The following is a 27625-nucleotide window of genomic DNA, read 5'->3' on the forward strand; positions in this document are numbered from 1 at the left end:
AAAAGCAAAAATTTCGAATAAAATTACTTTTAATAAATATCTTATTAAAACGCTTGAATAACACTTATTCGTACATCTGTTATAATCGAATCCGCTTTTATCTCGGACAATTATAATTATTTCCAATTATCGTTATCGTTTCGAGCAAATTAAATTAACCAATAATAAATAACTTTATTCATAATTTCAACTATTTAATTTTCCCCAGTTGAAAGTAAATAAAGAAGAAATTCGATTCGTTATGCCATCGAGATATTTTTGCATTGTATCTAAAAGCTACGTTACAACAATGACGTCATGGAGAGATACTTATAGGGTAGAGTGAATAATGCGACTTGCGTTATGCGCCACCAGGATCCAGCGTGATGGGAGGCGTTCTCAAGGAGATCTCTACCTACGCTAGATCCGCGATCTACGTCGATCCGATTACCCATTGATCCACTTGATAACTCGGTTGCCCTCGGGCTAGATTACTGGATGGACTCCTCTTCTCTTGATGGCGCGTTCATGAAAAAAAAAAAAAAAAAGAAATTAGTCGCAGCCGTCTCGAGGTTAATGGTCGCGTTTACGGAGATAATCGCATGTTGTTGTTAATCGATGAAGAAAAAGATGCGACGAGAGATCGATTATGCATATTAAAATTATTTCCTCTATCTATATATATACTTTACTGTATATTTATCGGCTACTCGGAACGGAAGAGGAAATCTCTTTTAACCACAAAGTGGTATAAGACTTTCATTTCGAGAATAAAAATACCGGTATGCAAATATTCTCTGGGAACGTCGTTCTGGAATATCTCCATTATTTTTTATCGCAGGATACACGTGTATATATATATTTATACTTTGGCAAATCATAGATGTAATTATCTTGTAGAGTTTCATCTTTGACTGAATAAAAACTTAGATCTGTGTTTTGTATCGTCGAGCAATCTCTTTTTATCACAAAATGGAATTTCGATCTGAGAATACTGTTACAAAATACGATTATGCAAATATTCTCGCATCACTTTTTATCACGAGATACTTTGTGTACACTTTAATCGTAATTACCTCTTGTTGCTTCGAGGTTCGTTTTCTCGAAGAAAAAAAAAAGTTTCATCTTCGAACGAATAAAACAGTATCCGTGAAACTAGATTTAGGTTTTGTATGCCTATCATCAACCTCGAAGAGATCTCTTTTAACCACAAAGTATGATACATCTATCCACAGATCTTTCAATCCTTGGGATAAACGAATAAAAAAGAAAAAGAAAAAAAGACAAAGGCAACAGCACGCGTGTTTTCTTTTTTTCTCGCAACATGCGTACTTTTTTGTACACCTCGGCAAATTACAGTTGTGTAATTACATGTCGTATCGCTTCGAGGATCGTTTTTTCTTTCAAAAGTTTCATCCTCGAATGATAAAATATATAATATAATATCCATGAAACGTTTTGCACCGATCCATCGATCTCGTCCTTTATGCAGATTACGATGCGAAACTGCACTTTGCACCACGTCCTTCAGATTATGTATAATTGAAACTTGGAACATCACGGATGGACGTGAGTGGAAACGTTCGATCAGAGTTTGGACGTTAATCCAAAGTTGAAAAACTAGTTAAAAATTTCGAATAAACTTGTACTCTAGGTAATTACTTATTAAAAACGTTCGAATGAACGAACATTTATTACCAGCTATTATAGAACTGTTCATAATAAACGTTGGCCGTTTACAATTATTATATTTGTGAACGACAAATTACCGAAATAACTTTATTCGTAACTGTTAAAAATTTCCCCGTCACTGTCCAAGTTGGCAGAGTTGGGCGTTAACCCGTTGAAAAAGCAAGTTTAAAAATTTCGAATAAAGTTACTCTTTAAGTAATTACTTATTAAAACGTTCGAATGACATTTACTGCTAGCTATTACAGAGTTGTTCACCTCGGCCGTTAGCCATTACAATTATTATATTTTGAATAATAAAATATGGAAACAACTTTATTCGTAATTTGATTAAATTTTGCCCATCACCGGCCAATCCGGTGGTTTGATTCGAGCGGAGGATTCTGCGTGCGCGAATGAATCCACCCATATACGGCTGTTCCACTATAAAGGCCAGGAATAACCTTCTCCAATATAACACGAGCTCTGTTGCTCCTGTTCCTCCGGCACACCCTGCCGCGAGACGATTTGACACGAACATAATTGCACCCGTGTTAAAGATCGTGTTCAAGCCCCTAGAACAAGCAAATCGTCAATTCTGTAATATCTGCGATGAAATTTTTAATCGCACGAATATTCCTTTCCTCTTCTTCTTCCTTCCTTTTATTAACAATTAATGGATGGATTGCTCGAATTTGAACGATTCGATACTTTGCTTCGATACGATGATATAATACTAGAATTTGAACTTTGATTCGATACTTTGCTTCGATACTAATGATATAATACTAGAATTTGAACTTAATGGATGAGTATTCAAATTTGAATGATTCGATACTTTGCTTTGATACAATTCTATATTAATGGATGAATTACTCGAATTTGAATAATTTGATACTTTGCTTGATAGAATTCTATATTAATGGATGGATACTCGAATTTGAATGATTCGATATTAATGGATGGATACTCGAATTCGAATAATTCGATACTTTGCTTTGATACAATTCTATATTAATGTATGAATTCCTCAAATTTGAATAATTCGATACTTTGCTTTGATACAATTTTATATTAATGTATGAATTCTTCGAATCTAAATAATTCGATATTTTGCTTTGATACAGTTTTATATTAATATATGAATTCCTCGAATTTGAATAATTCGATACTTTACTTTGATATAGTTTTATATTAATGGATGGATTACTCGAATTACTCGAATGATTCGATACTTTGCTTTGATGTAATTCTATATTAATGGATGAATTACTCGAATTTGAATAATCCGATACTTTGTTTTGATACAATGCTATATATCAATATTCGAATTTGAACGATTCGATGCTTTGCTTCACTGCATATCCCAGCATACGCGAAAATAGTCGTTAAACCACTTTCATCACCTCATACATATATATATAAACATGTGTGTACGTATTAACAACGCGTCGTGTTTATTAGACAATTTCTCTAATACGCGCGTTTTCGTGGTATGCTAGCTTTCGGTGTGTGAGAAATCGCGTACACGCCAACTCTCACTTTCCATCCGAGAACCGACTTGGATTTATTTATTTCACCGATATGGAATCCTATAATAAGTAAGAGAGAAAGAAAAAGAGAGAGGGAAAGAAAGAAGAATTCCATCCATCGATTTACAACGACGCTATTGGAAACGAAACCAGTTCAGGGTTGCGTGGATCCCGGTCTTCTAGACCATCGGGTCCATCGGGTATAGAAAAAGAAACGGACGCAACGGTTGCAACAATTACACGCTCACCTAATCCCGACGGTGGTCGTGCCAGTGTACACGTAACGTCGATACCTAAATCGGCGCGGATTGGAAAATAAAAGTGTGTCGAGGGAGTAAGAGGTGTCTCTCGGTTGCCCTTGCTTCGTTCACCGTCATCGTCCAATCGCTCGGAGAACGCGTTTCTCAAACCGAACCAATTTCACGCCTTTTTCCTTTCGACAATTCTCGATGCAAAATTTGGAAGAATAATCGGAAGGTTGCTCGCTTCGAATATTGGAGACGATAATCACAATTCTTGCCACCCAATTGGGACTCGACTCGCAACTTAATAAAGTGTATATCTGTTCGTAATAACTCTACCTCGTGTATTTTCACGATAATTAATCAGTAACGCGTATAATTAGGGATTATTCCGTTTAAATTAAGAATTGTGCAGTGTGTGGAGGAAGATGAATCGTCTTATTATTCGATCTCCAAACGAGTTCCATCCGATTCGATACGGAATGGCAGGATATTTTCACGACTTGTTACGAACGAGAGCGAGTAATTACGTTTTCTAACCAATGTTTGGTCTCAACAAGGGGACAATGTGGGATAATTAGGAGGGACGATCCGGGCTTAGAAACGCTCATCGCCCTTTCGCCATTATCCAATCCGCCTTTACAAGTAGCCGCGTTTTAAGCCTTGCTTCTGACACAACCTTGTTACGGAACAGCCGGGCTCGGATTTCACGGGTGAAATTAATCGTGGAGAGCACGTTGCTTGTCCTCAACTACGCCTTCGACTACGCCTTCGAACTTAATTTCAACGATCTTCGATTATCGAGGGCCTCGATCGAGACTCGTCTTTTCTTCTCGTATTAAATTTATTCCATCTTTCCTCGAGTTAACCTTATCTTATTGTTCCAATCCCTTCGAGTTAATAGAAATTTGAATTTCATAGTATACGATGATTAATTGGTGAGATAGAGAGAGAGAGAGAGAAATTGATATAGCGCGATAGAAGATCTTCTCGAGATTGTGTCCTCGAAAGTGCAATTTATCGGCGCATCGTTTTCCACAGCCTCTCGTGGATCCTCGTGGTTGATAATCGAGTTTAATCGATGAGAAAACGCGGCTGTAAAATCGCACGATTCATACGTGCCTCGAGCGAAAAGAGAGAGAGAGAGAGAGAGAGAGTCGAACGAATCATGCGTTACCTGACATTTTTGCAACGACTTTTTCCATCGATGACGCGCTCTTCGAGTATCTCGAATTTTAGATCATCCTATCATCCCCTTCACCAATCATTTTTAACATTTTTTAATCCACTTTTTCACGTTCGAGATCGTTATTAACGATATATATTTAATTTTCATTCATTATCATTTCATTAAACGATTAATATTCGAATATTAAAAAAGAAGAAGAAAAGATGGAAATTTCCTATATTTTTAATCCATTATCATTATCATTTCACTAAATAATTAATATCCAAATATTTAAAAAAAAGAGATGGAAATTTCCATTATCATTTCATTAAATAATTAATATCCAAATATTAAAAAAAAGAAATTTCCAATATTTTCAATCCATTATCATTTCATTAAATGATTAATATCCAAATATTAAAAAAAAGAGATGGAAATTTCCAATATTTTCAATCCATTATCATTTCATTAAATAATTAATATCCAAATATTAAAAAAAAGAAATTTCCAATATTTTCAATCCATTATCATTTCATTAAATGATTAATATCCAAATATTAAAAAAAAGAGATGGAAATTTCCAATATTTTCAATCCATTATCATTTCATTAAATAATTAATATCCAAATATTAAAAAAAAAGAGAAAAGATGAAAATTTCCTATATTTTTAATTATCATTTCATTAAATAATTAATATCCAAATATTAAAAAAAAAGAGAAAAGATGAAAATTTCCTATATTTTTAATTCTCATTCATTATCATTTCATTAAATGATTAATATCCAAATATTAAAAAAAAGAAGAAGAAAAGATGAAAATTTCCAATATTTTCAATCCATTATCATTTCATTAAATGATTAATATCCAAATATTAAAAAAAAGAGATGGAAATTTCCAATATTTTCAATCCATTATCATTTCATTAAATAATTAATATCCAAATATTAAAAAAAAAGAGAAAAGATGAAAATTTCCTATATTTTTAATTCCCATTCATTATCATTTCATTAAACGATTAATATCCAAATATTAAAAAAAAGAGATGGAAATTTCCAATATTTTCAATCCATTATCATTTCATTAAATAATTAATATCCAAATATTAAAAAAAAAGAGAAAAGATGAAAATTTCCTATATTTTTAATTCATTTCATTAAATAATTAATATTCAAATATTAAAAAAAAAGAAGAAGAAGAAAATATGAAAATTCCCAACATTTTTAATTCCCAAATATTATAATTAACATCCAACTATTAAAAAAAAAAAGAAACAAATAAGAAAATTTCCAGCTTCAAAGCTTTGTCCCACGCCACCTGTTCTTCTCCTTCCTTCTCCCTCTTCCTCCTCCCTCCTTTCCTTAATCGATTCTCCGGACGATCTAACTAACGAGCATCTTTTTTTTCTCTTCCAGATCACAATAGCGAGACACAGCACCATACGCGCGGCCCAAATACCCCAGCAACCGCCTACGTGTGAGTACATACGCTTTCTAATTGCAGGCATACCAACAGCGATAACCAACTAATTAGCCGGATGGGGTGAGAAGGAGGGAGAGTCAATCAACTTATCTATCCGGTGGGTGGGTTGTGCGAGAATACTTTGCTGCCTCTCAGCAAAATGCTTTTTCTTTTTGCCCGGGAACATCGAATCGACGTCAGATGCACACACACATATATATATATGTGTATCTACGAAAAAACAAAAAAGAAAAAAAAAAGAAAAAAGACTCGCTTTCCACGCGCTTTCTAAAGTGCACAATACAAGAAGAGCACAATCGTCGACGACAATGATTGGAAGGAACAATGACCGGTTTATACGAAGCTGGATTCAGGCCACGAGTGGTGGTAATTAGTCAGTAGGGGGGAGGGCGGTCGCCTTTGATTGATCTGGACGTTCAATTAATCGCGCTCGTGATTAATTATCGGCGATGGAATAAGCGGGCTAATTAGAGATGTGTTTTGCTCCCGGGAAAAATGTATCTATCCTTCCTCCGTTACGGTTGCTCGAATATGATAACGATTGCTGGTGGAATATTATCTCTCGATGGATTTTTCTATCGTATTTGCAGATGAAAGAAAGAAAGAAAGAAAGGAAGAAAGATCGTATGTGCGAATGTTTGGGAAAAATATCGATGCAAACCATTAATTAAAATATTCCATTTCTTTTTTCTTTGTTATTTTCGTTGAGGGACGTTAATGATAAATGAATTTTTTCGCAACACGTTGAACGGAGAGATTGATGGAACGTTAAATTATTATTGATATTAGGCGCGGATAGAATAAAAATTGTCAAGATCGCACAAAATGCATATTTACACATATTTTCACATTCGAAATGAAATCGATTTGAGAGCAATACTTTTCACAATTAAACGATAGATTGAAAATTTGTATAAATTGAATCTTTTGAGTGCTTTCCTGAATCTTTTGTTTATCCATTGAATGGAAATTCGTTTTTACGTCGAAAAGATTGAACGGTCTACGTTGATAAAGATATTTTTCCTCCAGCATCGAAAAGATATTCATCATTAAAGTGTTATTCGATATTATTATATCGTGGAAAATTATCGATATAACAACAAAAAAATTTGTAATAACGATATAAAAATAACTAATTTCTGCCATACGCTAAAAATTATAAACGTTCTTATTTGCGTTTCTTTCTCTTATCTTAAATTCCGCTGAGTATTCGATGATCGGTGGAAGAAAATTAATCTCGATCCACAGATGAAAAAGTATCGAATTAACGGATCGATGAACGGGAGAAATTACTTGTTGGACGAATTATGTCGAAATTGTGTATAATATTTTTACGTGGAAATGGAATAATTTAAGATAGAATTCAGGAGGAGGAATATTCGGGATTGGAGAAATGGAATCGTGTGCAATAATAAATTGGAAAGAAAGGGAAAATAATGGGCGAAGAAGAGAGTGTTTCCAGACGAGCGACGACCTTCCTTGGAAGACATTGCTTTGGTGGAAGGTGAACGCAGCCGTGCGACCTAGATTCCCGTGTGGCGACCACGGAGAAAGACCACGGTGAGGAGAAAGATGCTGAGCAGGAAAGAAACGGGATGACGATTATAAACGAACACACGATTTCCTCCTCGACATCGATGCGAATCGAAAGTCCCCCCTCGCGACCGCCAAACACTTTCTGCCTTTTACCTTTTACCAGTTATCCAGTTTCGCTGGAATTTCACCGATCGTTTCTCTGAATTTCGGAAAGATCAGGATCACCTTTTTAATCGCGCGCAAGGAAGAGACAAAGAAATCTTTCTCGAGATAAAAATTGAAAGAATTTATTTTCCTTCTGTATTTTCAATCCATTTCGTGAAATTTCATCTTTCCGTCGTTTGGAAAGACCTCTTTTCGTTAATCACGATGATTGTACAAAGAAGAACTGTATTCCTCTTACGTAGGTTTTGAATAAAATTTTGCAACGGGTTGTGGAATTTCTTAATCATTTATCAAAATTTTGAAAAGATCCTCTTTTTAACGACGATGATTATATGAAAGAGAATAAATTGTTCTGCTCTGAATACGTGTTTTGAATCCATTTTGCAATGGAATTTCCTCGTCGTCTGTTTAAATTTCGAAAAGATTCTTTTTTTTATCGAGTAATAACGACGATTGTGCAAAGGAGAATGTATGAGAATTCCTTAAAAATGAATTTATTTTCTTCATACGTGTTTCGAATTCATTTTTCGATGGAATTTCCTAATCATTTGTTCAAATTTCGAAAAGATCCTCTTTTTATCGAACAATAACGATGATTGCGCAAAGGAGAATAAAATGTATCTCTGTTTTACGTGTTTTGAATTCATTTTTCAATGGATCGTGGAATTTCATCAGCAATAACGATGATTGTGTATCCTGGTTGACGTGAAAAATGACTGAATTTATTTTCTCTAAGCGTTACTAATCCATTTTTCGATGGATTTGTCTAAATTTCAAAAAGATTCTCCTTTCATCGAGCGACGATTGATATCCTCCTTGAAAAACGATTAAATTTATTTTCTATTCGCGTTTTGAATCCATTTTTCGTGCAATTTTCTCATCATTTGTCTAAATTTCAGAAAATTCTCCTTTCATCGAGCAACGACGATGACCGTGTATCTTTCTGTATTTTTCGATGGATCAATTTCACCGATCATTCGTCACGATTCGTTTAAATTTAGAAGAGATCCTTCGAAAAGATTCTCTTTCCATCGAGCAACGCTTGCGCGAAGCAGAATAATGTCTCCTTTTCTGCGTAAAAATGGCCGAATTTATTTTCTCTACGCGTCTCGAATCCATTTTGCAACGTTTAAAATTCCGCATCATTGATCTCTGACGAAAACGAGAAGAGAACTCTCCTTGCTCCCAGCATTATATCGACCCTCGACAAATTGCATATCGATAAGATCCAGTTTTCTGCAAGCTGTGGAAATTGATTGCACGTTGCCACGCGTACAATTATACGCATAGCGAATACAACTTTCGTTCGCCTATATAATTATTATCATATCATCGGGAATCATATCTTCGAACGATTCAAATTTAAGGATGAACAAATTTTAGAAAATATTAGAATGTTACGTTAAAAAAAAAGTTGTCTCGAACGAAACATTCGAGGGAAATTTTGAATTAAAATGTTATACAAAAAAAAATCGTCTCGATGAATCGAATGAAACAATCAAGAAAACAAATTTTGTATTAGAATATTATGCAAAAAAAAAAAAAAAATGAAACATTTGAGGGAAATTTTGAATTAAAATATTACATAAAAAAAAATTGTTTCGATGAATCGAATGAAACATTCGAGGGAAATTTTGAATTAAAATGTTACACAAAAAAAAATTGTTTCGATGAATCGAATGAAACATTCGAGGGAACAAATTTTGTATTAAAATATTATGCAAAAAAAAAAATCGTCTCGACGAATCGAATGAAATGTTCGAGAGAATAAATTTTATATTAAAATATATTAAAATTTTATATTAAAATATTATGAAAAAAAAAAATCATTTCGACGAGTCGAATGAAATGTTCGAGGGAATAAATTTTATATTAAAATATATTAAAATTTTATATTAAAATATTATGCAAAAAAAATTGTTTCGATGAATCGAATGAAACAATCAAGAAAACAAATTTTGTATTAGAATATTATGCAAAAAAAAAAAAAATGAAACATTCGAGGGAACAAATTTTGTATTAGAATATTATGCAAAAAAAAAAAAAAATCGTCTCGACGAATCGAATGAAATATTTGAGGGAATAAATTTTATATTAAAATATTATGCAAAGAAAAATTGTTTCGATGAATCGAATGAAACATTCGAGGGAACAAATTTTGTATTAGAATATTATACAAAAAAAAAATCGAATGAAACAAGAGGAAAAAAGAACGAAAGGGAAGAAAATTGAATTCTATTGCACTACACTTGGAAAACTCTACTATCGTAATGGATTTATGTAACCACTTCGATTACGTTGCCTCGAACAGACGATTAATGAGTCGGACAGCTTTTTACCGCGACGTCTGACGAATCGAAAGTGCCCTCGCTTCTCGACTTTTACTTTTTTATCGTTCGCTTATCCGCCGGCCGTCCCCGACACGCAACCAATCCCCCCTCTCCCCCTCCCCTCTCTTCTCCCCCCAATGTAGAAAAAAAATACGAGATGCGCGGCGATTACTTGTTCCAAAAATAGGAAAATGGGGTTTCCTCTCTGTTGGAGAACTTTTTCGAAGGTTGTTCCAGAAGAGATTTCACAAATCGTTTCGAAATCGAACGAAAGAGGATGTGTGTTAAGGTTAGGTAAACGTTAAGTTGTGTCCTCGATTTATTCATTTATTATAGTAGCAAGAATTTTGTTTTATATCGTTTTATATCCAAGTAGTATTCGGTTCATCGAAATTCACGAGAGTTTATCTCCTCTCTTCATCGCGCTTTTACTTTACGCGGAAATTTCACTCTCTCGACTCGAACGTGTTTCCCCCCGACTTCTCTCAACTTTTCGACTTCAAGTAGGGAAATTTAAGAATCTCTCTCAAGAGAAGTGAGGCTGAACTGTGAAAATTTATCCGTAAAAGTAAAGGGAGGGGTAGAAAAGAAAAAATTATATCAGAGATCTGTTGATCCGTTTATGGAATTTCTGTTCGAAGAATTTCTCGAATGTTTCTCGAGTTACGCGGCGAGAAGTGAGATCATCCCGCGAGTTCGAGATCCATAAACGGGATCTCGAAACGTCCGTGCCAAGTATTATCGAAGTTTTCAAAACGTCCAGCGACGAACGTACATCTCTCTCACGGATTTTCCACGGCAGAAAGGGAGGTTTGGTTTTAAAAACTGGAGCAACTTTGTTTCCCTGTAAAGGGAGAAGAGGATCTAACGAAGGAACGGAGAGACTTGGAATTCTCCGCGAGGAGGAAAACGTCGATCCTTGGATTACCATAATGTCATTGTTTGTCTCGACAACAGGTTGGTCGTTTACTCTTCTCGAGGAGAAACCGCGCCTCCGGAGGAAAGTCGTGTTTTTTCTTCCTTTCCTTTTCTTTTTTCCTTTTCTTTTCTTTTCTTTCCTTCTTTCTTTCCTTCTTTCTCTCTCGACGTTTGCGCGCGAAAGAGTTTTCGCGTCCCATCTCGCTCGAAACGATCATTCTATTACGTTCCTTCTATTATTCCCATTATATCCGCGTATTTTTTTTTTTTTTTCCTTCAACAAATGTTAAGGAAAAATCTTCCTCGAAGGAAAATTGTTGCTCGAAATTATCCGCTTAATTTTAAGATCGAATTTAATCTTTGATCATGACGCTTCTTACATATATTTTTTTCTTTTTCTTTTTCGTTTTGACAGTGTGTACATGGATGTACTCCTCTCGAGAAAGAATCTCGAGACGTTTAATTTTATTTCATTACCTTCGCGACTCGTAAATATAAATAGTAAAGTTTAGTTTTATTGTATTGTGAGAAACCGTCGATTTATTCAATTAACGACGAGGTTTCCTTTTGCACGTTCACTTTTCATTTCGCCCCTATCGCCCGTCCAAGGTAAACTCCAAGGCCGTTTCTTTCTGTCCGAGGCGCGCTCGTTGCGAATTATTATTATTATTATTATTATTATTGATCGGTTGAAAAATCGCGCGATTTATCCCGTGAGACGAAAAAAATATAATTTCAATTTCAGAATCATGAGTCTGTTCAGGGTGTCCAGAAATATTATTATAGTTTGAAACAATTGAGATTAAATTATTCGTCCGATTATTTAAAAAAACTTGGTGATTTATTTTTACACGTTCACATGATTATATACACCTTTCAATCGAGACCCATCCACACAGATCCGTCCAGTTTAAAATCTTTTCGATGTAAATGTATCTATTATCGGGTTAAATTTTTATAATTTTCATAAGACTGCTTCTCCTTTCTCACTTACCATAATAAAAGTATAAATAACGTACAAATATTCACGCGATTCCGTAATTCTTATTAATTATTAATTAGTGATTATCAATTATTTTTAACTTGGACAAATTTATTTTTCTAAGAAGAGGAAAGAAGAAAAGAACGACCCGTGATTCCCTGGCTATTTATAAATTTTTTTTACGACACGCCTGTTCAACCGGTTAATAAAATTATTAATAATAATATTATTCGAGATTAGGTAAATTTATTTATTATTTTTCCCTCCCCTCCTCTCCCTCCCTCCCTCCGACGAATGATTTATGATCCATGATTCCTCTCGCTATTTATAAACGCTTTACGACGACGCTATTCCGCCGACGAATCATTCTCGCTTATTTATTATTACAAACCTTCCTTTTTTTCTTCCTTTCTTCTCTCCTCCCCTCCCCATACACAGAGCGATATCCGCTCGTCACATTTCGCCTCACTACGAAAATTTCTTGATTACAAATTCGATTTCGAAATGATTTCGAAATATTCCGATCATTTGTCCCCCTTTTTTCTTTTTCCTTTCTTCGTTGATAAACGATCCTCTTCGGTTACGCACGAACGACGAAGAGGTATTTACCGTTACTTTTGATCCTCGAGAACGTTCGAGGGGAAATTCTTTATTATAACGCTTGCGATAATAATAACAATAATAATAATAGTAATAATAATAATACGCGCGTAACTGTACGAATCTGCAATTATCGAGGTATCTCTAGCCCACGGTAAACAAATAAAAACGCAGGTAAATAAATAGGAAAAGGGGGGTGGAGGGAGAGGGTTAATAAATGTTAATCCTGGTCTAATGACGATCGCTGGATTATTAAGCGGTCAACGACGTTTCCTTCCTCCTCCTCCTCCTCCAAGTTCCGTTACGTTTGAATTTATTCCGCGTTACCTCGCTCCAACGAGATTTTACTCGCGTTTCTTCCTTTTTTCTTCCTTTTTCTCCACCGATACCGGACGATATCGGAACTCGTTTCCTGTGCAACTCGTCCGATAAACTTTGGTCGAACGAGTTCCTTTCTCTTGAATTCTTGCTGAAGAGGTGAAACAAAAGATTTGTAAAAATTTTTAATTTGTACGTTTGAATGTCGGATTCTTTGTTTTCCTGCATCGTGGGTATCTTCTTATGTGCATAGAATATGATATATCGGCTCAATTTTGGGGAACAAACCTTCGTTTCGTACATTGAAATCGAAAGATATATGTACATCTTTTGTTTTAGGAGTTTAATAAAGAGTTAAATATTTTAACTCGAATATTTGTGTGTTGTTTCGTCGAAGTTCTATGAATTTTTGAAACTGTTCAATTATCTGAGGCCGTTCAATAATGTGGATAAAAAGGAAAAATGATTTACCCGAAAGAATTCGATCGTTATTATCCCCACGATCGATTACAACCGATAATTTCAAAACCGAAGGAAGAGCGAAGGATGGGTTTTGCTTAAACTGAGGAGAAAAAAGGAAGAGAAGAGAGAAAAAAAGGATGCAAGCTTCCGTAGAAGGGGCGCAATGAAACGTAACGATCGCGTGGATCAGCGTGGGCCATCGATCACGCGGCTGATCGCACGGAAGATCGCCTCTTAAGCGATTCATTGTTTTCCACCGGGTTTACTCGTGACTTATATCATAGCTTTACAGTTGCCAGGCCCGTGCCCTTCCTTCTTCAACCTGGACAAATAATGTTCCATCGATGGTGGTAAGGGGGAGGGAGGGGGAACAGGGGATGGGAAGATTACGGAGGATAGAAACGCGTCGTCATCGTTGCGCCGTCACGAGGAAACGCGTCGCGGGTCAACGATATATGAAATTAACCGTGGAGGATGCGAGAAGGAAAAGGAGACGGACGAATAATTAACTCTTTCCGCGTTGCGGATCGAAAATTACGAACGGTTAAATTAAAATTAAACAATCTCGTTTCGCGCGGAAATTCGATTCTTGATTCTGTTCAGAGGGAATCAATTTGGAGTAACATTACGTTTCATTAACGAACCCATCGATCGAATGGAGAAATCCATTCGAGATTAATCGAGAGAGCGAAGGGTTAATTTGGAATGAAGTCGTTGTTAAAATCACTCGCTCGTTTTATCGATCGGTAGGAAGGATCCATTTGAGGTAAATCGAGAGAGTAAAAGGTTAATTAATCATTTATAACGTAAATCGAGAGAGGATTAATTTGGAACAACGTCACGTTTTCATTAACGAGAAGAGTCGTTGTTAACGAAATTACTCGCTTGTTTCGTCGATCGATAAATCTATTTAAGATGAATCAGAATCGAGGGAGCGAAGGATCAATTTGAAACAACGCCATGTCTCATTAACGAAATCGCTCGCTCGATGGAAAAATCCGTTTAAGGTAAATCGAGAGAGTAAAAAAGGGTTAATTTGGCATAACGCCGCGTCTCATTAACGAAAAAAAAAAAAAAAAATCGTTAAAATCATTCGCTTGTTTCATCGATCGATGCAAGAATCCATTTAAGACCTATTCGTTAACGGATAGGTGGAAATTTCGATGCGTGGAAACCGTTAAACCGGTTGAAATCAAACGTCATTAATATCAAACTTAATTAATCGCTTCGATCCTCCTCATATCTTCTCACACCATCCGAGACTTCTCGATCGAAATAATTCTCTTCCTTCGAAACTGAAGGAAGTTCAGTGTTTCTAAAAAGTCTCGCGAGCATTGTCAACGGGCCAAGGAACGACGTAACAGCTTAAACTGGACAGCGAGGAGGTAGAAAAGGGCCTTGACAATGGACCGCCGGTGTAATAGACTGGATGGAAGTGGAAAAACCGCAAGCAGCCGGACAGATATTCAGGGAAATACCGTTCTTCTTTTGCGTATTACACCTTTGTAACGGTACACGCATCCTTTGTCCAGGATTTCCACCACCGATTCATCCGTTTCTTTCCGTCGTAAGAATCAATTTGGCCGCGCATGTGCGACGCAGCCCGTTAGAAGGGGATACTAAATACGCGCACGCTTGGCTGGCCGTTAACTTTTTTTCCCCTTCTCTTTCCTTTTTCATCCGTTTCCTCGATCCTTGTTCGCGTATCGTGGAACCCAACGTCCACGAGTTAATTAAAGTGCCAGCCAGCGAGGGAAACGAGCGAGCGTGACGAGCGCAACCGCGATAAAACGGAAGAAATAATAATAATAATAATAATAATCGGGATAAATTCCGTTTGGAATGGTTGTTGTTGCGAGGCCCTGCGCGGAGATGTATCGTTGATCGATCGCGCGTGTACGGACGCGTGAATCCAAGGGGTATGCGTTACAACGAGATCGCAGAGCTGATCAGGTTGGCCACAGCGGGTGTTCATCCTTCTTTTTCCCTCCGTCTATCGCTAATATTTTTCGAATTTAATCCCGTATATGCCACCACGTAGCAGAGAGAGAATTTTCTTTTCTCATAGGTTCGAGAAGATTATCCTTTCCCATTTAGCGATTCATTTTTTCTTTTTTTTTGAATTTACAAGTTTCGAAACGGAATAAAATTCTTACTTGTTCGAATTCCATTGCTCGGTAATTGGCGATTGGATTAAAACGGAATGTCTAGCTTCGTAACGGCGGAGCTGAGCAACCAACCGCTTGTTCAGAAGCAAGGAAAAGACGATCGAGACGACGACCTTCGAAAAGTCGCAACTCGTACTTAATTAATCGTGTTCATCCTCCTTGTTTTCGATCTGAAAACTGCTGCTAATTTATCCGCTAGTTTATTCGAACAAAAGGATCGTTTTCTCACGAAGAATCGCGCGGTGGCGCCCTCTCTCGTCCTTCCATAACAGCAGTCGGAAATATTGAATCACGTGATCAATTATCGAACGCGCGAACGAGCGTTGTTCGAATTCTCGAAGGACGCGAGATATTCAACCGCTTATTAACCAGATCTTCGATCGAATTCTTCCAGCCTCGTTTCGGAAGATTCGTCGGAGAAGATATGGCGGAGGAAGAAAGAAAGAAGGAAGGAAAGAAGGAAGGAAGGAAGCCGCGTCTCCGAGGCGAGACTTTCTGGGATAATATTTATTATTTTATTACTCGGTCGCTGAGTTATTGAAAATTACTTTTGCAGGGAGGGGAGGGGAGGGGAGGAGGAAAGGCCAATCTTCCCTACGATACGAGGTATAATCAGAAGAACCGCAAGAGGAGTCAAAAGGTCGGCGAAGAGTAATGTGCGAATTATGTTACCTCCTTCCCTACTGCCATTTTCGACCCTGCATCCTCTCCGACACGTAAGCTATCTCCAACTTCAATCTGCATCACCGCATTAACCGAGAGACGAAGATTCTTTTTTCCACTTCTTCTTCATCTTCTTCTTTTTCGCGTGCCCAGTGGAAGTGGAACTCTCTCGTACGCGTTCCCGCATTCGATTCGATGGAATATCAAATTCACGGGAAGGAAGGGAATTGTGGACGATTGTTAGGGAGGGAGGATCTGATCGAAGCAGTTTAGGAGAGATTCTTTCCTCCCTGCAATTTATTATCATTATATACACCTGCCTCCTTCATTATCTCTTATGGCCCCCACTTTAGGCGAAACCTTCCCTAATCTTCCCTTTCGTTCCTCGTCTCTCAAATTTGAAGGAAGAACGAAAACTTCTCTCTCGGAGAATATATGTATATATACATATGTATATCCTCTTCTTTGCAAGAGGATATCTTATTTTTGTTGGAAGAAAGGCGGGCGAGCATGCAAAGAGGAGAAATGTTGTGGACGATAGGTGGAAAAGAGAAAGAAAAGAAGAAGTGAGAGGAGACGAATCGAGGATGCAACGAGGCATGGCGAGGCAAGGCCTATATAGGTGTAAAGAGTGAGCCAGCCAGCCTGGAAAGAGCAGCAGCAGGTTTTAAAAAACTTCTACTTGGCGGGGAGAGATAAGGATATGGGCCCGGCCAGGGCCGTACGATGGATCGATAGGATAAGAATCGCTCGCGAGGAAGAAGCGCACGCGAGCAATCGGTGCCTTTGTGAGTGGAAAAGATAAATCGTGGAAAGATAAGAGAAGAAGAAGGGGGAGGGGATAGTTGCTCGAAACAGTGGAAAGTGGGTCGAATCGTTTTTCATCTTCTTCGGTTGCAAACTTCTGCTGTCCATTGTTGTTTCGACCGTTGTTGCGTATATAGTTGTGGCAATAACCGTTTGCCTTAATTAAAGGAAACAACAGATCCTTTAACGAAGGTCGATCGATTCGGAAAACCTGGGTCGAATCGTTTCTCATCTTCTTTGGTTGCCAACTTCTCTTGTCCATTGTTGTTGCGTATATAGTTGTGGCAACAATCTTTTGCCTATCTTTAATTAGAGGATACGAACGATAGATCCTTTAACGGAGATAGATCGATTCGACAAACCTGGATCGAATCGTTTTTCGTCTTCTTTGGTTGCAACCTTCTACTGTTCATACTCTTGTTTCCACTATTATTGCGTATATACTTGTGACAACAACCATTTGTCTATCCTTAATTAGAAGAAACAATTTTAACGGAGATCGATCGATTCGAAAAACCTGGGTCGAATCGGTAATAGAGATTTACGGATCCTTTCTCCGAGCAATCTTCTCGATCATCTCACCGTAATCACCTTTAACGATCGTCGAACGATGTTTTCGTTTCTTTTTTTTTTGAATTTTCATCGCAAGATCGATCGATCGTTGGATAAACTCTTAATTAAAATCTCGTAGACCTACTTAGAGTTCCATGAATAACCCGATGCCGAGTCCTGTTGACCGGCATTCCGTGGGACACTAAACACTATCCGCTTACTTGCGAAAATAATCCATGATCACTTATTATCGAACGAAAATCACCGCAAATGTTAACGGTTCAAACTGAATTAATTATAGTCCGGTATTGGCCAGAATTCTTTGATAAATATTCATACGTTCCATCCATCATCGTGGATGTTGTCTCTGTTAGACAAATGTGTAAATTCCCGTTCCTTAGAATGGAAAAATATTCGAGGTTTCGATCCTCGCAAAAAATAACGACGATCCATAACGGTTTGTGTCGGTTTGATGACCGTGATGGTGGTGGTGGTGGTGGTGGTGCTGGTGGTGTAGCCTCTTACGGTAATCTTCGTTACTATTCCGCGCGTTGGCGCGACTACGAGCCTCGTTTCTTGCATGCACTTGCTCTTGCGTGGAACGAACCCGATCGTTACGCTCGAACAATGTTTTACATGGCCCTCGAAGGATGAATATAATCTCGAGTAAGTTGAGCTTGATGGCCGAGAAGGATGGTCATTTCCTCCTTCTCCTTCTTCTCCTTCTCCTCTTCCTCCTCCTTCTCCTCTTCGTCATATCCAAAAGGATCGAGTTTCGTAAACGCGTTTGTGATGTTTTTTCACGATTTCTCCCACCTCTTGGGCTTCGACGACCTGCCAATTTTCTTCAAGGGCAAGCGATTATTCGTTGCCAGGCTGGCAATAATAGTTTCTAGAAAATAGTGGTTTCCCTAGGCCGAGAAGTTTCGTCCAATTTTTATCGAATTTCCGTGGAAATCGTTTCCGTTTTATCATCATTCCACGATGTTATATACAAGCTTGTTGTGTATATACGCGTACATAACACATAGCTACGCTTACGTGGGCAAAAAGTGGTAGAATTGTTGGAGTTTTTCGGTTCGATATGAATATTTACGAGCGTACGTAAAATCAACGAATTAAAAATTTTTTAAGAATTTTCACGACTTGCGAAGAATTATAAGAATCGAAACGTAAACTTCTTCTATTTGACGAGGTTTGCGCAATTGTTTAAGGTTAAGGCAAGGAACGCAAATGATTCGGTGTATGGTTAATAAATATTATTTGATTAAATACGATCTTTTTTCGAGTTGATAATTCTCTACAAGTTCGACGTGTCGATTGAAAGATCCTTGGAGAATTCTTCGCCAATTTCTCTCCGAGGAAGAACGGATAATTCTCGTCGAGCGCGATTCAGCTAATCATTCGCCGATCTTTATCTTTAAATATCGCTCGGTTATAAATATTATAATAATAATAATATAATAATTCATTACGAGGTGTCGATTGAAAGATCGTTTCCTCCTTGTAAGAGAAAAAAATTATCTAAGAAATCTTGGTGAATGTTATCCAGATACCGGGTGATCCAGATCCTCCGACCAGTTTTTTCTTATCCGCCGTATCACTGATACGCGTTTCAAGATTTTACGAGTTGCTTTGAAGAGGAGACTGGTTCTTCTCGTTTCGAACACGGAACACGTCCGGCTCGGCCAAGCCAACGAATCATAAACTCGAAATCAGATATCCGTACACATTTTACGCTCGCCGTTTCGTCTCGATCGCTGGCGTTATCGCGATACATTTGTATTTTGCATTTTGTAATTACATCGGAGCGGCGAAAAGAGGAGGGAAGGAGAAGAAGAAGAAGAAGATCGAAGAAGAATTCGAAAAAAAAAAAAGAAGAAGATCCGTGTTCTTTTCTCCGTTGGTTATGAATATATTCATGAATCGAAGAACGTTTTACATTACACGTTGGTACACATTACTCGTACGGAAGCGAAAAAACAAACGCAAACGTTGTAATGTTGAGACACGTTAAGGGGGAAGATCTCGACGTAAGGTAACGTCGGAATGACAAGAGGACGACGACGTTCGAATAGCGTTCGCAAGGTTAATTATGCGGAAAGCGAGCGAGAGATTTATTAACTGCGCTTGATTATTCCGCGATGTTGCCTTTCCACCTGTTCCATCCCGCTCCACGGACAGATATTACGCGACCAAGTTACGAATAATTGCGACGATTATCCTTGTAGAGGAGCGTTGGGAAAAGGAGAAGCTGCGAACTTGTAACGGAAAACGGGGATATCTAACGGCCGGAAGAGACGGATCTTGAGACGTGTAACGTTTCGTGTAACGCGTAACTACCATCCGCGACACGCTGATTGTGATAATGAAGGAACGCTTTTTTCTTTTGTTCCGGAGAATATCTGTAGGAATCTTTCGTAAATGAAAATTCAACACTTTTATAAATTTATATTCTCCAGGAAAATTTTATTAACGTATGCCGATATATGTGTTGATGAAAGCTTTGGGAATTTTGTTTCTTCCGAAAAATCTCGAGGAATCTTTCGCAAATGGAAATTCAAAGTGTTTAAATGTATTTTGTTAAATGTTCTAAAGAATAAAAAAAAAGAAAAATGGCGAGTAGAGACATACAAACTCTAATACAAGTTCTTTCTTCTGGAAAATCTTGAGAATCTTTAATTTGAAAATTAAAATTTCATCCAGCTCTGTTCCGTTTTTATCATTTTAATATAATAACTCGTTTAATTTTTTTACTTAGACGAAAAAATTTTCTGGACACACTTACTTTATGGTAAATATGTAAAAATTGATTTTTCTTCACTAAATTATTATTTGTTACGAAAAACGTAAAAAGTCCCGTGAACAATGATCGAAATCATAATCTGCGGCGATTTATGAACACTAACGTAATGTATAATAATGTAATATGAAAGAAACCATTCTATTGTTAATAAAAATTAAATCTTCACTTTCTCTATTTTTTTTTTTTTCGTAAAAGAATGTACAGAACATAAAATTTAGATTATCTTCGTGTCCGTACATAGATTCATCGCATCTTCGCCACAGCGTAGATTATTCTCCTCGCTTTATACGCCAGAGAAAATTAAATAAAACGCAAAACGTTTTCGATCCAGACGATTCTTTTTATAGGGGATTAAGATCGTCGAAATGTTGCATTTCGACGAGCGAATTTCACAAAAAAAAAAAAACATTTCCCATAAAAAATCCACCACCCCTGTTGCCACTTTTACTATTCGCGTACTCGCAATTCCCAGTCCCGCCAGCGCGTATGATCAAACCATTGTTTAACGTCTTCAGCCGGAACGACACGCATACTCGTTTTGCTTTGTTCGGAAAAATATATTTCTTGGCTTTTCGCAATAAACGATGAAGCGAACGAAAGAGTCGAGAAATTATTGCCACGAAACGGCAAGCGAAGGACGATCGCTTCTTCTTCCCCCCTTCTTCGACCGAGGAGGGCTACGAAAAAGAAAGGGACCAAAATGGATCGATTTTCTCTGACGATATAAATTCATCGATCCGTTTCGACAAGTTTCTTTTAATCGGTCGAAAATAACGTTGCCTCGCTTTTATTTCCGCTCGTTAGCGGGATCACGTCGCGGAGGATGCGGACGCGAGTCGCGTGCAATATGACAGTTATAACGAGGAAAGAAGGAAGCGAATGGAAAAATAGTTTTTAGTCTCGAGGTGGGTCTAACGGTAGCTGTTCAAGTGGTGAGCCACGTGTCCAGAAATTATGTCCGCTCCCCAACTCTTATTCCTTCTATCGCTTTTTACGACGCTTTTTTGCGACGTGGAGCGACGGCGTTGAAAATGTAGAGGAGGGGGGAGGCTTAGGGAAGGCTGGAAATTATAACTTCACCTTTTTCTTGCATCCACTATGGTACAGGAAGTGACATTGAAAATATCAAATGGAAATTATATCTCTCGCATCTATCTATCTATCTATCTACATCTACATCTCCGAGAAATTATGTTTCCCGAGCTTCTTACGAAGAGAATGGAAAAAATATCGCATCATCTTAATTGATTTGAGAATTGGAAAAATTCTAGGAGTTTTTAATGTGTTCCATCCGTTCTGAATAAAGTGGATAAAAAGAGAGAAAGGAATGAAGAGATAGAATGCTTTAACGTAATTTAACGAGAAGTGGGATAAGGTTGTTCGTAGGTACATTTGGAAATTTTCGGAAAAAGTTGAGTAGCAGTGAGCAGCGGTGCGCGACAATGCAAATTGTTCGCCCACCGGGCGCATCCTCTCCTCTAATTCTTGGCGGACGTTCAAAAAGGTGTAGTTTCGCAATGCTGGCAGGCCGCAACGGGATGGTTCGCCGATTATGCAGATTCTTGCCTTGCTGAATTTCGGCTCGTTAACTCGTTTTCCTCGCCGAGATTGTTCGATTAAATCAAAATTGAACCGCGAGAAAATCATCATCTGCATAGGACGATACGAAACGAAGAGAAAATAAGCGGGAAATTTGTGGGATAAAATTTGTTACGAAAGAGAAGAATATTATTTAACATTATATCGAATATTAAAGTGTTTTTACGATTAAGCATTTATTTCTCTCGATAAATACGAAGTTTTTTCTAAATGTCTACTTTTCTTTTGAATAAATACCAACTTATCTACGAACATATTTATACTTTATATTTATCTCGTTATAAAAAATTTAACACACTTGCTTTTTTATCTGATCCTTCGATACTTAATAAACGTATACGTTTCTCGAGTTTGCACAATTTCATTTCACCTGCATCTTCAATTTTCGATCGAGAGGAAATTGCGTCTCCGTTTTCAAGAAAATCGATTTTATTAATATTGGGCTGGGATTAAAACTCGATGATACATCGTTGCAGGCATTATTCAATCGGTTTTCAGATTCGTTCGCGAACGGTTCGTGAAACGAGCACTGGACAGGGGAGTTCTTTTCAACGGAGGGAACGAATTGATCGCAACGACAGGAAGTTGTGCGTGTGCGAGCGACGATCTGTTGTTACGTCGCTCGATACGTTATGCCGCTCGTGTTCATCGCGGTGCATTAAAATCTCAGGCACGGAAAGCCGCAGAGCTGTTGCATAACTGTGCGTCCCGCCGCGACAACTTTTGGACTCTTTTGATCGGTCAAACGCACTTCTTCCACGCGAATAATACGTATTCCACGACGTGAAATCGCAATTTTCAACTTGCACCATTGTTAAACGCATTTACGTTATTCTATTCGTAACAACGTAATCTTTTATTACGTAATGTTAAAATTTTAAATTATTAAAATTTCTTTGTATTTCTCTTTTCTATAAAAAAAAAATATATTTTCAAAGTTTAAAAAACAAAATTTCCAATTTTTGACAATCGATATTCGATATAGTGCGCGAGTTACGTACGATTCAGCACGAATTTATATTATAATTTATGCAATTTTAAATTATTAAAAATTTTGTCTACTTCTCTTTTCACGATTATATTTTTTCCAAGAACAAAATTTCGAGTTAAATTTTAAAAACGTTTTTCTATGTATAATTTACACTTTATAACATAATGCACTATATTATAACACTATTCAACTTAATTTACCCAACATTGCTACAACTTCAAATTACAATCAAATTAAAAACATTTCGTATCTCTCTTTTCACAAAAAAAAATATATTTTCAAAGCTCAACGAGCAAAATTTCAAGTATTTTTCTCACGAGACAAGGAGACTGTGTATTCGATGGAGAGAAGAAGAAAAGAGCACAGTCCGGTACCGGAAACCGCGTGACTCGCGTGTCGTTTGCAAATTGCGGCTGGGTACACGCCTTTGTTTCACCCCCCGAGACCTCTCCGATGACTCAGACGAGGAAACGACCATCCTCGAGGAGACGAAAGCGAGAGAGAGAGAAAAAGAGAGAGAGAAAGGGGAATCGAAGAACACGTGACGAACGGTTTTTTTTACGCTTCTCGTCCGCGGATTTACCTCCTCCTCCTCCAGGATGGATGGATACAGCGCAGGAAAGTCTCCTCTCTGTCCTAAGGTCAAGTACCTTCCATTTCCGGCGCGCGACTCACACATCCTCGCACGTGTCTCCTATTTAACACATGGACGACTTCTCTTCCTTTCTCTGTCTCTCGGGGAAGAGGATTCTCGCTCTCTCGCCCTTTTTTCGCCTCGTAATTACGTCGTTCGCGATTCCCTTTCCATGAGAATTTCCACGGAACTTTTCCATGGCCGATGATCTGTGGTTCGTAAAGAAGGTAAGGAAGAACACGTAGAAAGATGTGTTTCATTGTAATGGTTTTTGAAGTGTTCAAGCGAGCGAGTGTTGTTGCATCGGTGGTGTAGGATTAGTTTTATCGTTTTTATCGTTTCGAATCGTTATCGGTGATAATGAGTTTCGTCGAGTTGAGATACCTCTTCTTTCTTGGACGTGTTAAAGGAACGGATGGAGGTTAAGAAAGAAATTCAAATTATAAAAGTTAATAATGAACTCGATGAATAGTTTCAAATTTATTAATCCAAAGGATAGAGCAATCGTGTGAAACAGGGAAATTTCAGATACTGAAAAACAAAGGATAAATAAAATTGGAGATAATTTTTTTTTAAGGTATCTATCCTAACGTATCAACTTTAATATCTATTTTCACTTGCACGTTCGATTCTTTAAGTTATTCTATCGTATAAAATAATCTACTCGATCCATTAATCTAATCCACGAACGAACCTCTAAATTTCCCAACTTTCTCGATATTAGACTCCTCGGGAACAAAAGTTGAACACTCTACAACTATGACAATTTTCATAGTTTTTTGCGATCAGCTGTACGCACTTTTCCTCGCCTCGAAAAAGCGTCGAATAAAAAAAAAACGTAAAGGTTACGTTTCTCGGAGGAGGAGGAGGAGGAAGAGGAGGATCGGCTCGAACCGTGAGCGCAAGCGGCTTTAATAAGAATCCCTTCACCGGGAATCTCGGTTCCTGGAAGAAGAATCGATGTATACCGAGCGTGCAGAATCCTCCGTTTTTCCCAGTCCCCGCTTTATCCCAGATCCGCCACACGGGGGGAAAGAAACGTTCGAAAAACCGCGAAAGGAATCGCGTTTGGAAGCGTGAAACGGAATGGTTCTCGCTTGGTCGACGACCTCCGCGTGTCTTTTATTTATTTATTTTTTATTCCTTTCTTTTTCCTTCTCGATTCCTGTTCGACTCCTTGCCACGAGGATATCGACTCGACTCGACCCGAGGAGCGTTTGCAACAACGACGTTGTTGTATTTTCGCGTGCGGTTAATTGGCTCCCGCTCGCCGGCGGGAAACGTTCGTATCGCGTCTCGAGAGAAGAGAGGAGGACGGGTGGGAAAGGATGGTTGTCAACCTTAAATGGCCCCTCCGACAGAGCTAATCACGCTCCTCTCGTTAATCCGTTAATTAGTCAACGCACCGTGGTTCGTTTCGACGGTTCCATCGATTATCATCGTTGTTACACATCGCTTACGTAAAGAGGAAAAAAAGTGTCACGGAAAGATCTTCCTTCTCGAGCGGCAATTCTTCCTTGACTTACTTACTCGGTTATTTACCACGGTAAAAAAAGAAATAAAGAACAGAACGAAGCTGAATCTTCGTTGTTTACGTAATCTTTGAATAGGTTTTTTTTTTATTCGAACAGGCTACGTTTTAACTTTGGATTATAGATATCTATCGCATAGCGAAACGATCTGTGCGAAGGAAAAAAAAAAAAGCGATTATTCGATCGAAAAAAAGATCTATCCTACTCTTTCTATTCTCCTTGCTCGCTCCTTGTCGCTCCGCTCGAGCGAAGAGCGATGTTGGAAATTGAATTATTGTACAGCGGCGAATTTTCATTGGTTCTCGGGATGGAGAGAAAAAGATGGAGCGAAAGAGTCAAGTTCACGACTCTCTCATCATTGTCTGCCCCACAGGCAGATAGGTAAACCGAAAATGATCTTTGTCAGCATCGAGCCGATAATTCTTTTTAAACGGACGTTGAACATTCGTGGATTATTTCTAACGTTTCTCTCGCTCGTCTGTTTCGTAATTAAATAGCCGCGACGAGTCGTTTCCCGATTTTGTGAAATTATGAATTCAAGATGAAGTTTTTCTTATTTAATTCTTTATTATTTTTTTTCTTTTTCAACGGGATAATTGGTAAAACTTGGCATCGTTGTTGCTTCGTCGATTAAACGAGAGAGAGAGAGAGAGAGAGAACGACAAATTCCATTTCCTCGTTCCTATGCAATCTGTATCGAACGATCGTAAAGAAATATCTAATCGATTCGCAATGGATTCGTTTAACGGGTATCGTAATGCGTGAAAGAAATAAAGAATTCTTGCGAGAAAGAGGAAACTTTCGAGAGAATCTAGTTTTTATCGAGTAACGCTAACGATTTATATTAATGTGATCTAAAATATAAAATATCGTTGTGCAAATTATTCAATAATAAAAATTAATGTAACGCTAGTGGAACAAACAGTAGAAAACACGAAAATGAATTTTTCACGATTAATATTGTAATTCGTATTGGATCGTTCGATCTCGTAGCAATTTCTCGAGTCGTTATTCGTTTACTTCGATCGGTGTCTTTATTTTCATTCAACTGATGCATTTTTAACGTCGAAATTATTGGAACGAAATTTCAAAAATCAGTTTTGACATTGGCGTGCTCTGTTAATACACTTTCTTTATACACTTCGCGTAACTTTTTTTCTTGCCTGATATGTGTCTACAATATTCTTACCTTTTCGTTAATAAAAAAGTAAAATATGCTTGTTTCACTCTTGTATCTTTGTTATCACGCATGAAAAACACAATCGCACAGAATCGAACGAATTTTTCTTACAAATAAACCACGAAATGCCAACTCTCAAAATATACGATACAACGCCGTTTAGAATGAAGTTGGCTGCAAACGTTCGACTAGAGCGACACTCGTGTGAAAAAACGAAATTACTTTCCGAACAGTCTAGAATATTTGAAACTGGTAGTTACACGTCTACTTATTCACGTGATAGGATGAATAATGGATAAAGTTTCGGTGTTAAAAATATATACGTAACATTCATAAACGAAAGAAGAGATTTTTATTAAAAAATTTTCATATCCTCGTTGTATGTATCGTTATGTACTTCTATCCATGCGTGTAGATCTTTTTAAAATTTCTCATTGTCATTGTCATATATGAAAACTTCCGAATCGATTGAACGCGAACCACTTTATTTTATATACTTTAAGAAACTGAAACTTTTTTCACTTTGATATTCAATGTGACTTAAAGAGTGATAAAAAAGTAAATATTTATCGTTTGAAAAAAATTAATATATTAAACGCATAATAATTTTATACAAAAATTTCGATCGACCATCTCGAAATTGATAACGCATAATTAATATACATAATAATAAAAATTATTTTAACTACTTCATCTACTAGCAGTTAATAACAGTTAATTTTTTTTTATTTTTATTAAAACTAAACCTTTATTCTTTAATAATGACACAAGAAAGAGCACTGAACTTTTTTTAAAATTATCAAAATGAAATTTGGCGCGATACAAACACATACCTAGTGGAATTAATTCGATCAAAAATTAATGGGATTAAAAAAAGAATAGTAAAATTGTAAATAATAATTTTATTTTTCAATTTGGAGATTGACCATTTTAAAGCCATGTAATTATGTTAATAATTTAAAAAAATATGAAAAAAAAAATCATACTGTACTATGAGCCAAATATTCAATCAATTATCCGTATAAAAATTTTTTCATTCACTTATGAAAAGAAAGTTTTTTCGGCTTTTCAAAGGCAAATATTCCGCCGCGTGCGACGGATCGAGCAAACGAACCGAATTATCAATGGCCGAAAATTATAGAGCGTTCGATGATGTTAACAAAGTATCGCGATACCTCGACCCGTTGCCGAGGATAAAAGTGCGAACCGTTTGTAATTGATCGGGCACCGTTACATCATTCGCTTACTCGTCGAATCGACGCTCCTCTCGATTCGATTTACAGTTAAATTACTGTACTACTAATAGATAAGCT

At 37.2% G+C, this 27625-nt stretch overlaps 1 protein-coding gene and 1 long non-coding RNA gene across 2 annotated transcripts in view; one reads left to right on the forward strand and one right to left on the reverse strand.

Annotated features, from left to right (window-relative positions):
• LOC108001012 (cuticlin-4) overlaps positions 1-27625 on the forward strand; it is a 62623-nt gene that overhangs the window by 7568 nt on the left and 27430 nt on the right. The window contains exon 3 of the mRNA XM_017061795.3: positions 6003-6063. Within this exon, the coding sequence (XP_016917284.2) occupies positions 6003-6063 (61 nt within the window). The remainder of the gene's footprint in view (positions 1-6002; positions 6064-27625) is intronic.
• LOC114577935 (uncharacterized) lies at positions 1639-26576 on the reverse strand. Its single transcript, XR_009832614.1, has 2 exons — positions 26322-26576; positions 1639-2222 (listed from the first exon to the last, which is right to left on the reverse strand). It is a non-coding gene; the product is annotated as an uncharacterized LOC114577935 (long non-coding RNA).

The sequence above is a fragment of the Apis cerana genome, linkage group LG14 (genome assembly GCF_029169275.1).
Source record: "Apis cerana isolate GH-2021 linkage group LG14, AcerK_1.0, whole genome shotgun sequence".
Taxonomy (NCBI): Eukaryota; Metazoa; Arthropoda; class Insecta; order Hymenoptera; family Apidae; genus Apis; species Apis cerana.